The sequence below is a fragment of the Calonectris borealis genome, chromosome 1 (genome assembly GCF_964195595.1).
Source record: "Calonectris borealis chromosome 1, bCalBor7.hap1.2, whole genome shotgun sequence".
NCBI lineage: Eukaryota > Metazoa > Chordata > Aves > Procellariiformes > Procellariidae > Calonectris > Calonectris borealis.
This window is the reverse complement of record NC_134312.1, coordinates 90,126,570-90,138,830: the sequence shown is the minus strand read 5'-3', so window position 1 is coordinate 90,138,830 and position 12,261 is coordinate 90,126,570. Positions and strand designations below refer to the sequence as shown.

At 49.5% G+C, this 12,261-nt stretch overlaps 1 protein-coding gene across 1 annotated transcript in view; it reads right to left on the bottom strand.

The window, feature by feature from the left end:
- CASQ2 (calsequestrin 2) overlaps window positions 1-12,059 on the bottom strand; it is a 34,956-nt gene extending 22,897 nt beyond the window's left edge. The window contains exon 1 of the mRNA XM_075170407.1: window positions 11,647-12,059. Coding sequence (XP_075026508.1) covers window positions 11,647-11,880 — 234 coding nt within the window. The 5' untranslated portion in view covers window positions 11,881-12,059. The remainder of the gene's footprint in view (window positions 1-11,646) is intronic.
- Between the last annotated feature and the right edge of the window lie 202 nt (window positions 12,060-12,261).

The window sequence follows — 12,261 nt, the reverse complement described above, 5'->3', positions numbered from 1 at the left end:
GACTGTCCAGTCATGTCCAGTCCAGTCCATTTTTGATCTAGCTACTTACTTACAGCTATGTTAGCCATGTGCCAGACAAAGTCAAGGCAGTTTAAGCCCAATAGTTCTTGACTCCTGCACACAGGAGATGGTTAGCATTTCTTGGGGATGTTTGAAGATGCTCAGAAATGTGCCTTCATCGTGTGAGGTTGCAACACGTGCTACAGACAAGCAGTTGGGTGTGAACGGGGACGTTTGCAAGAGAGGAGGCGTTGATCGGGATGAATGTATGTGAGCATGCACCGTACACAAGGTAGCTCTTCGGAGGGGTGTGGGTGCAGCCAGGTAGCTGTGAGCGTGGGAGCTTGCTGGGAAAGAGCAAACGTGTCTAGCAAATGTGGGTGACAGGATGAAAGCCTCTGTGTGAGACTGTGGGAGCATGCGCTTTGTTAAGGCTCGGGAGGCAAAAAAGGTCACGGTAATGCTGGAGGTGTGCCTGTGGGTGTGGCAGAGCTTGTGTGGCTGTGTCTAGCAAGACTGTCTCTAGGAGGTGTATGTACCATGGGTACGAGCGTTTGGAGATGTTCCTCTGAAGAGGCTTGTCCCAAGAGAAGACGTGCAACAGCATGTGTATATAGGAGAGTGCATGCGTACAGCGTGTGCGTGCATCTGCGGGGAAGGAGCTGAGAGCTATGCGGGCAGCCTGCCTCCTTCGCTGGGACTTTCACACTAACGAGATAATGAGGTGAGCGGTACAGCCTGTGCCCATCCGCAGAGCACTGGGGTCCTGCACCGGGGAAATCTTCATGCAACACGAGACTCTTGGGAGCTCTTTCCACTGTGGCAGCACCCGGAGGCAGGAGACCTTTGCGTGGTGGCCTTTTCAAGTGCCAGCTATGCAGGGGCTGGACATTGCTCCTGCCGTTCCTTTCCCTGCTTTTCACTGCAGCGAGTCTGACCAGTGCTTAGGTGAGGACATATTCCCACACCTATATTTGAACCCCATAAAGGAGCAAAATATAGAGTACGCCAGAGGCCCAGCAGCTTGGCTTGTTGTCCCCTGCTCATTACAGTATCAAGCATTTATATATCCCCTTACAGTATTTTTTGATTCCATAATGCTAGTGGGATTTGAATGCAGATAATGTTTCTAATCTTGACAATCCTCTTGGCTCGGGTCCTTGGGACAGAGGCAGCTGTAATGTGAGAACACAGCCCTTCCTCCTCCCACTCCTCCTCTTCCCTTTAAATTCATATCGCTTGAAGTCTTGGCCAGCCAGAGCCCTTACCTTTGTGTCAGCCTCTATAGCGAGTAATTTAGCTTCAACAGCTGCATGGGGAGATGGAGGGGAGAAATTACCCTGGAAGAACTGGACCTAACTGGTCATGCAGTCCCTGAGGTACAGCAGGAGCTTTGGGCAGGCAGAGCTGGCTTAGACCGTGAGCAAAGACCACAGTCGCTTGTAAGCTCATATCCCATGCCGTGTGCAGCCTTCCTCTCATGTGCTTGAAGCCTCTGCAACGCACACCTTCTAGCTGCAGGATCACAAGCTGTGTCCCGTGCAACCCTGGGAAAAGGAGATGCGAGTTTGGGAGCACTCCTCCTTTTTCCCACTTCCCTCAGCTAATAGCCATACTTGGATTTGGGTAAGTGCGAGGGAGCGCATAACTCTCTGGGATGTGTGAGGGGTGCCAGCCCGAAGTGAAGCTTGAGTACTAGCAAGTAAGCAAGCACCACCTCGTCTTGGATGGTGTCAACAGTTACAGGCAATATCTGAATGGGGATGGAAAGAAACAACTCCCTGCCAGAACATCTCAGCTTCACACCTACCATACCCACCTGAACTTAGGTGTGATGCTGGGAAGCTTTTGGGAGATTTAAGAAGTCCCACAGGGTCATTCTGAAATCCTAGGTTATAGAATAGCAGAAGTGTCACCGGTATAAACGTGACAGGCTGCCCAGCCACAATCCTATTCCAGCTGCAAACAACAGTAATTGTTTGGTGTCAGTTTTGCTGCTAAATGGCAGACAAAATCCAGCAGAGAGGGTTACAAATGGGGGTGGGTGGGGTGGATGTCTCAGCATCGTCAGTTTTTCATTGTGGAGTGACATTATGGCTTCGTGGCCTGGATTTTCTTGCCACTTCTCTGGCACCTGCTTGGAGCTCCCATAGACAGTGGGAAGGCTCACCTTCCCCAGCCACTGAGGCTGGGAAGCAGGGCACTGGGGACATTTGGGTCTCTGTGAGAGCCATCATGAGTAAACTTCTCTCAAGCATGGGGAGCTTTCTGTTTCCCTAGCTGGCAGTGATGGAAGAAGAAAACTCAAGCAATGCAAGGAGAGCAACAGGAGATGATGAGGGAACATCCCTCAAGCAATCTACACTTCTCCGCTGTTTCTCCCCTACTCTCTTTAAAGATGCAGTTTATGTTGATGGTCAGATCCTGGTTGATGTAAAGATGATGACTTTATATCCCAAAATGTTAGGTTTTTATTTTCAGAAACAGCAGGAGATGGCAAAAGCCTAGGGTATTTCCCCAAAATCTTTGAATCCTTATGCGGGACTCATGCTTTCACGCTACGGTTGGCTTCTCTGTTGTTCAAGCTGGTGGGCAGTTTGTTGGAGAGCAGAGGGGCATAACTCTCCTTTCTGCTGTCTCCTCTAGCATCCCCTTGCATTCCCTACCAGCAATGTTTTTGGTACTTGCATAATTCAGGCTGGCGAATTACAAGTCCTGAAGCGTAGTGGTGGTCAAAGGGAAGGAACAGAAGCCTACCGAGCAGCTGCCATGAGAGGAGCCACTCCTCTGGCAGCGGGACCAGGGGAGAGCGCGTTGGTCCCACCTTCCTGCCCTTTTCCACCACCTGAGCTGCCCGGAGAGGCTGTTTGTTGCTGAACCTGCCCTTCCAGGGCGTCACTGCTCCTCGGACTAAAAGGCAAGTCCCCAAATATGGAACACCTAAAGGTCACTCCCGCGGAGGTGGCTTTCACAGGTAATGCTCCAAGAACGCCGCCCCGGGGCTTTAATTGCCGCGCAGCCGCTCAGCCCGGTCAGACATACGATGTGCTCCTTGGCTGCCTCCCTAAAGGGTTCGCATAGTTAAGGCTGTATTTTTATCCCCACTGGGCATCCCTAATTTTAGCGAGCTGTAAGCCAAAGCGCAGCCTTCCCAGCCGTGAGCTAACCGGGCCGATGCCCGTGCCACCGAGCACCCAAGGGTGCAGGGGCCACCTGCTGCTGCTCCTGGCCAGTCCTCGCTGGCTCTGCGTCACAAATGTTTTGCCAACTCAGCTGGGCAGCTTGCACGCCAAGGACAGCCCCTGGGGCGTGCGTACATGCGTGCGTGCGTGCCTGTGCTGACCCAAGTTGTGGGGTCTGGGACGGTGCCTGGGGGCCACCCCGCTAAGCTCCCCTTCGACAAAACGGAGACCGGAGGTGCAATCTGGGGGCTGTCCTCGACAAAAGTGAGGCCATCGCTGCCTTGTTGTCTTTCTGGCCTCAGAGAAGCTGCTTTGAAACCGAAGGCTGGATGCCGCTGAGAAGCCCATGCAGGGCACAAGCTGGCTCCTTTCAGTAGGTGCTGGAGGACGGAAGCATGCTTGATATTCAGCCCGTTCCCGTTCACCTCCGCAGACCATTGACCATGTCATTCCTACGCCTCCAGCTCCCAGCAACAAGCCAGATTTCTCGAGTTTCTGACCAAGTGGGTGTGAGCCAGCGCCTCTGAAACCCCGGAGAGGCCGGGATGCTGCAGGCGGGAGCCAGGAGCATCCCACCCTGCATCCATGGGAAGGATCAGCAAGGGGGGACCCTGGGGGAATGGAGGGGTCCTTGAGACAAGAAAGGCCTTTTACCCAAGGAGTGAGCAGAGAGAAATAAGAACCGAGAAAAGTTTTAAAAACATGCAGCTCCCTTTGCGCAGGGTTCGAGGTGTCAGAGGTCTGCTAGCTGACAGCGGTCTGTCTCCTGCCAGGGCTGGACAGGGTTCCCAGAAAAAGGACGTATCACGTACAGCAGCTGGCCTTTGCCAAAGCTGTGCCAGAGAGCATGCAGGAATGAGCACCATCAGCACTGCTCAGGAGGGAGCGCTGCCCATCCCGGGGCGCTGGGGAGGGGAGGAGCGAACGCCTGTTCTGCGGCCCCCCCCGGGAATTGAGCTCTTCGCTGTCGCTGCTCGTTCTATTTCCTCGGGCAAGGTTTTGTCTCATGTATGTAGGTAAATCCCAATGTGCAACGGAAAACAAAAAAGGAGAACTTGGACCTTGCTAAGTCACTTCTTTCCTAGGCCATGGATTCCTTGCCAGGGTGCCTGTTATTTAGGGACAGAGGCTGCAAAAGGACATCTTTGGTCATCAAACCCAGGACGGTGTCATTCAATCTCTGTCACAACCTGGTCAACGTCCGTTTAAAACTCATTGGGCTGTTCTCCCCTTGACGTCTTCCTCCTCTGGTGATTAGGGACTTCCTAGTTTCCAGGCTCGGTTTATTCATAGCCTATTTGTCCTTAGGCTTTGTGCTTAAATAGCTCTTCTCCCTCCTGGGTGTTTAAAGAGAATTATCGTATCCCCTTTCCATTCTCCCCACAAATGAAGCTCAGGCATGAAGGAAGGGCAGTCACAGGCTTTGATTAGTTTGGTTTTAGATGAAGGGCACTGGCAGACCAAGCTCTGGAGTAAGGTCACGGTGGGCGAGCGTGGCATGGCCCGCCATACCCAGTCTGCCTCGCAGAGCAACAGCTGCCCCAGCCCGCAGAGAAGCTCCTGAGAAATGTCAAAGTCCGGGGCGGAGAACATGAAATGATAACTCTAAACACCACACATGTCCACTAAGTAGGCGAGTGTGAGCTCAAGCTAGTCCTTTTGAGGCCCCCCACTCAGGACGGGGCAAAGGCACCTCATTATACAAGAGTGAGACCCTGCCTCCCGGGAACCAACCCAGCAGGAAGGCACTGGGAACCCTCCCTGGCACTTTTTTGGGAAGCTGACTAGTGTGGCAGGATGGCTGAGACCTAAGAGGATGGGCTTTTCAACATTTTTCCTCTATTGCGTTTCTGAAGGGAGGAGTGACACAGAAGGAGTCTCCGTGCGCCTTAAGGTCTTGCACGGCACCTACAGAGGTTGCCTGCAACAGCTGGACAGTGAGGAGAGCTCCTCGCTTCAGGGCCAAGAAAGCCTGCAAAGCCTAAGCAGACTTGGCCTTGCACTGTGTCAGCCAGCAAACCCAAGCTCACAGGGGTCTGCCATGTCTCCAGGTGACATTTGCATGAAAGTTGGGTCTCTGGAGGAAACCAGCTTGATTTTCTTTAGATCTTGGTCTCTACTCTGGGAACTGCTGCCAGCACACCTCTCTCCGATCATTCTTTAGCAGCTGAGAAAGGTGCCTTTCAAAGAGCGGTATGGCATTGAGAGCGGGGTCCTATGCTGGATGCTGCTCATGCAGCCAGTCCAAACTCACTGCTGGGAACTGACAGAGGGACTTGAAAGAAAGAAGCTGGCAATAACAGGTAAAGCAGCCTTGGAAATTGTTTCTGCCACTGTTATACAGAAAGACCAAATTACATACCTGTCCCTGGATGTCAATGTGCCCATCTGTGAAACAGGGAGCTCTCTATAACTTGTTTTTGTGACTGGCATGTCAGTGAGTGAAATCCTCCTAGGTGCTACTGCTAAAAATCAGTGCTCTGCTGGCTGTTGATGAATTGAGACCTACTTACATGATCTCAAAAGGCAAAGTAATCAGTGCACACTTTTTCCTTTTCTTTCCCTTCCTTCCTTATTTTTGCATTAACTTATCTGTAGTGGAAGCCACTGCTTTAGTAGCCATGGAAACCAAAACACCTCTTTTGTTACAGGTATGTACAAGGCACTTGCACTGTAGGCTTCTGCACATACCTATCCAGCAAGGTGTGCCTCGTCTCTCACCCTGAGGACTTGTTCTGTAGGGACTCAGAGACCTGACAGTTTCTGTGACACTCAGTGAACATGTCTTGTATAACGTGTCTACCCAGCCCAGGAAATTGTGTTGAGGCACTGTCTCATGAACATGCCCATTTTCAAAGAAAAAGACTGAAATCTGAGTCTGTGAAACAAACAGAGAAGGGTGCTTAAAGAAAGGGCTTGGTTTTATATTTGTATTTGTATTTGTATTTGTATTTGTATTTATATTTATATTTATATTTATATTTATATTTATATTATTTATATTTATACCCTACCTAGAAATGGGGATAAACTAGAATCTCGTCTCCTGGTTCCTGTGAATTTCTGGGTTAAACTACACAGACCTAAACTTGTAAACCTTTTTTCTATGTTGCATCAGAAGCAGAGAAGGACTTTTTGCTATATACTACATGGCTCTGAACTCTCATGGGAACATCTGCCCTCAAGAGATTTCAAGACCATGTGAGTGGAACTACCCCAAAACCAGCTGATCTTGCACCAGTTTTTCCATCCTGAGCTGGAAGCTGCAGTAGTTTCAACACTTGAAAATAAATCCTTGCTCTCAAGTGAACTGGAAGGACCTTACACCCAGGTTTAACCCTTGCCTTTTACTGGATTCAAAATCTATCTTTCCCTCTCACAGCACAGGTAGCTACTGGCTGTGGTTGGCCACTGGGAGGATCTCATGCAATGTAATCTCATGGATTTATATTCCCAGGTTCATAGGAGAAATTTTCCGTTGTGTTACAGAATTGGCCAAATATGTTAAGGGGTTTCACTGTGTTCTGCCATTTATTGCTAGAGGCCGGGCTGATCCTAGATCCCATCTGGGCTGATCCCATCTGGAAAGGGGAGTCCCTCTTCTCTTGCCTCTAATCAGACTGGTTTGTGCTAGGGCAGTTCTCCATGAATTTTCAGCCCAGGGACACTGTTGCATTGAAAAGCCTAAAATATCTGGGCTTGACGAACCTCTGTTTTTTAAGGATATTACACATGCACACAGATGACAAGGGAAGAATGGACAGGGGAGCCAGGACTGAGCGAGTTTCAGCAGAGGAGAGGGTAAGGGAGATGATGGTCTGCCATTGCAGGCAGCCTGCTACGGTAGTGAGACAATCTCCGTTGCTGGAGAGAGCTTCCCAAGTGCAAAAGGAAAGCCCCGAACCACACTGCTCATTATTCTTGTTACATGATTCCTAGAGACAGGGGCTGGCCCACTAGAAGGCAAAACTACCCCAATATTTAGGAGATCCAGAGATGAGGGGGAGAAGGGAGAAGGTCTGAGAAGTGGTGGTATGAGAAAGGGTGAAATATGGCAGGGGAGCTATGGAGGAGAAGAAAAGCAGAACAGATATCTCTCAGCTTCACCTCTTTGGTCTTGTCCTCTTTTGCCCCTTCTTCATTAAAGCTGAGACCTTTTAGGACAAGTAGCTTTTTTTCTAACTTGCCTGTTAAATACTTATTGTGAAGCCTTGTGTCCGGCTGTTTCATCTGCTTCTTCATTGCGCTCACCTCACGGGGTATGCAGGGCTCTTGTAAACATCACCACAGAGTAGGAATAGCTACTGTTATCTCCAGGACTGCCTGGTCCAACCTCTGGCATTGCCCTGGGCAGAGGCTTTTCCCCTCCAACCTGCAGGTGCTTTTCAGTAGTCAGTGGTGCAGAGTGGAGTCAGAGGAGAAAAGCAAGCAAAGGAGAAGAGCCCTTTAACCAGAGCTGTGAAGCAGCCTATGCTCATGCTGTCTCTGCCCTGGGTTGTCTTATTACAATCCTTCCCCAACCCTTTTCCACCCTAGCCAGAGAGCAGTAGGCAGCTGCATCTCCAAACATTGCTTTGACTATTTTCCTGACAGACTAACACAACAGCTCCCAGCTTTCCCACCCGGACCCGAGGGGCTGGCACTGCCATCCTTGGAGCTATTGCCATGCACAAAGGATGGTCCAAAGAAGCTGCTATTGCTCCCAGAGGGACCTGGTTGTCCCTGGACCCTGCCCTCACCAGGTAGCACCCAGCAGTGTAGGTGGCAGGAGCTGTCAGGACTGCTTCATGATGGTCTTCACCTTCATTCCGATTCTAAACTGGAAAGGGACCCTGGGCTGCGTGGCAATCTGGTCACCGTTCCCAGTACGCCTGGGTGCGGGCAGCTGAAGACCCTGTGTGCTCTCCCGTTGTAATATCAGCTTAACGATGGCATCGTTACAATGATAGCTGGTGTGCACCCTGAGCTTTTGACAGTGTCAGTCAGTTCTGCATGCTGGGCTTTTGTCCTGGGAAGGAAATTTTTCCTATCATATCACTTTCTTCTCAGTCTGCTGTTTGTAGTTATGTTTGGTAAAGTCCTTAAATATGTGCTTAAATTTACTCACGTGCTGTCAGGTTATCAGCTTGATTTCCTAAGGATAGGAGACCCTTGTGATTCTCTTCTCTCTCCCCCCAGGTCTGTCTGTCAGCTGCCTTCCCTAAAAATTTTTCTAGCTGTTGGCCCTTCTCAGCCAAATTTTCTGCATGCAGGGATCTCAGGCATAATAAAGCTATTGCAAGCTTCCTGAAGAGCAGGGACTTGGAAAGAAAGAGACTGAAGTGCCCTGAAAGAAGGACATGTCACCACATGAGCTCAAGCCCTGTTAGACACCAAAGGACCCGGGTGAGAGAGAGCCTCATGGACTCACTCCTCACTCATGGGAGAAGCCCCAGTCAGAGCTTGTTACTGACCACGAGCTACATATTTCAAGGAAATCATGCTCGTGGTCAAAGGACAATTCATTCCTGGGTCAGAGGAGAGTTTGTCTACACTCATCTTGCCCTTGAGCACTTTGTAGCTGTGGCTTTTTTTCATGTGCTGAAGCCTAAAGCAGGGTCTGGATCTAGAGTCAAGAAGGAACCGGAACTTTTGTTTGCTTCAGCAACATGCCATGCCGTCTACTGCCTGGGCATACCCGGGAGCTGCTCCTAGCGAATTTGGCAGAACCTGGGCCTTGGATGTCTCTGGTTCTTTTCTTGGTGTTTAAGGTATTTCTTCAGGTCTTTGATCTTTGGAATTATAAATTTCTTACAAGGTGCATGTGGGAGAAACAGAAAGGGTGGACTATTTGGGGGTTTTCTGGACTTAACATCCATTAAGCCCACTCCCTCCCATGTGCACACACACTCATGTTCATCAGGCAATAGAACATAACCACACAGCTCAGATCTTTGCTTAGCTCCATACCTGCCTGTGTTTTGGATGAAGGATCCCTATTATTCCTAATGATGGAGACCAGTGCCATGTTATGGAAGCGGGAGGCTAACATTATGATGTTTTCCAGGCTGTGGAAGCAGCGTGTCTTGTTGTGAGTCAGCAGCTAAATTCTCAGTACAGTAAGATGGAAAAACAGGAGGTGTTCCGGAAAGGCATCTTACCACAGGCAGTACCTTACGCCAGGAACCCCCCAAGCTGGCAGGCAAGGAAAACTGAGGGCTGGAGTGTTTGCCTCTTATATACCTTATTTCAGGCATAAAGGACTTTCAGCACTCAGAGCCCTGAACCCTCTACTGAAATTAGATACGTAAAGCCTTCCTGAGTTAACTTGTCCCAGGTTTGGCTGGAAGGAGAGGCTCTGTCACTGCTCCTGTGCCTACCCAGCAGCTCGCTCCTCCGAGTACTTGCTCAAATTACAGGAGAGCTGGGTTCAGCTGCTGACTGCCTCCAGGGAGACCGATCCCAGGCAGTTCATCTCCCAGGTGAATAGCTCCACACCTCAGCCACAGAGCCGCTGCAGCCATTTCTTTCCCTCTCCCTGGCCCAGTGAATATGTGGTGAAGTCCCACAGCTGGATGAGCTCTGGCGGGGGAGTCCCACAACACGTTACAGCTTGAGGTGAAGGAGGTGCACGCTGTCACAAAAGGCAGCAGATTAAATACTGCTTTGCCCACTCCTTTCACGAGTGCTCCCATGGTTGAGTTAGTACAGAAATTGGGAGCACCAGCACCTTGCTGGGCTGTGTCTCTTGCCTTCTGAGACCTTCTCCCCATTTAATTCCCTCAGGTGACAGAGGCAAAGGAGTGCTCAGTCTGCAGATTGCTCTTGTGCTTGCGCTGTCAGATTGCTGCTGCTGCAGTTCCCAGTCCGGGGGGGGGACTGTGAAACTTCGAGACATGCACTGAATCAGCATTGCAAGTGCTTGGGAAATTTTGAGGTCGAAGCCACAAGTGCCGGTTGCTGCGCGGCACGGTTAGCCCGTAGCTGCGCATTAGTCGACTGGAGCAGTTATGTAAAGTCTGCTGCGGATCTAATCCTCAATCTCTTGCCCAAGGTCACATAAGAAGTCCATGGCAGAGAGGCAATTGGAAACCAAATCACCAGAGTCCTAAGCTAATGCACTCACTGCTGAATCAAACCCTGCAAAATAAAAGCTTTAAGCCAGATTGTATTGTAACCATCACACCCTTGATATGGCTGATTGTTAACATGGGTATAGGTGTCATGGGGACTAAAACTGATAGTACACAACAGATACCTGCTTCTGTCAGGTTTCTATAAATATGTATCTAGTAACTGCTTGTCATCTATCGAGCACTAAATAGCTATCCTATTAAATAACAATGCAATTATACTACCAACCATAAACATTTCAACTGGAGTTCCAGCGTTATTTTTCCTTTTCTTTGCCAAATGTTATTTGATCACTCACCTGGAATAAGTAACTGTTTCCTGATAGGTGAATAAAATCTGGTTAGTTTTTGAATCTTTCTTGTTGTCAGGCTTGCTGAGGAGGTCAGTAGACTTTGAACTTGACATTGGACTTTTGCAGGTCCTAGCCCTCAGCAAGCGTATTTTCTAATTCACATTTGCTATACTCCTAGGGGTGCAATGCATTTTCTCCCTGGATCTGATAAATAAAGCTTATGTGTTTCTTGTGCAATTCTCACTTTCTTTCCGAATGTGTCTCTTAGTTAAGAGGGAGTATTTGTAAGCCCCTGGTAGGAAACGAGCACCTGACAATCCAGGCTTGCCGCTGCATAATTCCCTAGATTACAGCTACACTACAAGAAAGAATGCTATGAATCTACTTTGTAATTTTTACCATGATTTATTTTACTGAGGATTAATTATTCTTTCACCAAAGAATTAACAACACTCTTTTTCTAGCACAGAAGTGAATGGTTGCATTAACAAGCGGCTACAGACTGATTCCAAGCAGGCAACCAAGTGTCAGAAAAACAAAAAGGGATTTAATGCTGCACCAACGGGGAGCTTTTGAGATGGGGAGCTAGGACGCCTGTTTGCAGCACAGTTTGGTAAGGCTTCTTGGCTGATTGCTCCTAGTGGGATAGAAAATGGGACTGAATCCAGAATACAAGGGGGATACTGGCTTGCACAGAATGAGAAAGGATCTAAAAATTTCAAGCTACGGACTCAGGCCTGTGCTGAGATTTAGAAAAGCTCAACTGAGCTAATTTCACATTGCTGAGGTTTGCAAGGTTACTCGCTATTGCCTGGGTTTCTGACGCGCAATCCAGAAAGACTATTTCCCAGCAAACAACTCAGAAGAGCACTGAAGAGGCTTTTTCCTGGGCTTCGGAGAACTCAGGGGCTAACTCAAATCCAAGTAAACAAATGCAAACTTTTGGGTGCTCAATGCCCCCCTGCACAAAGACCCTTTGACTGTCCTGTCCCGTGGCTCAACTCCACAGCTCCAAACGTTGTGGTATTGACTCCTGCTGGGACATGCGGCGGCACTTACCTCCAGGACCATCTCCGTCATCTGGAACTGCTTCTGGGAGACCTTGTCAGAGCTCACGGGCTCATGGAAGAGCAGGCAGAGCATGTCGTACTTCTTCAAGGCCTGCTTGTAGTTCTTCTCATTCAGGTCGATCACTCGGTCTTTCCCATCGTAAGTGGGGAAATTCAGTCCCTCTTCTGCTTTGCAGCAGAAAAGCAGGTAAAAACCTGCCAGGATCCAGCAAGTCGCCTTCATAGGGGAGCCCTTGGAGTGCAGCAGAGGGCAAGTATAAGTCCCTCTCCTTCTTAATTTGGGAAGAGGGGGAGACCAAAGGCTCCAGGTGAAGTTCGAACCGAGTTTCTCTTTCTGCTGCCTTCCTAGTGATCAGCCCAAACTCCGCAAGGCTGGTGGGGAGCAGCAAACTCTGCTGCCCTGGGCTCACAACAAAGAGACAGACAGGAGAAGCTGTCAGGCCAAGCCCTGGATACCTTACATAGCTGTGTCCAGCTCCCGTGTCATTAGGAACTCCATTTTTAGGAAGCAGTTGTTTCAGGCTAAAAATAAACCCTGCAATGAATAAAAAGGACAGATATGACACCATTGAGGGACTTGCTGGCACTCTGCATCATCTGAGAG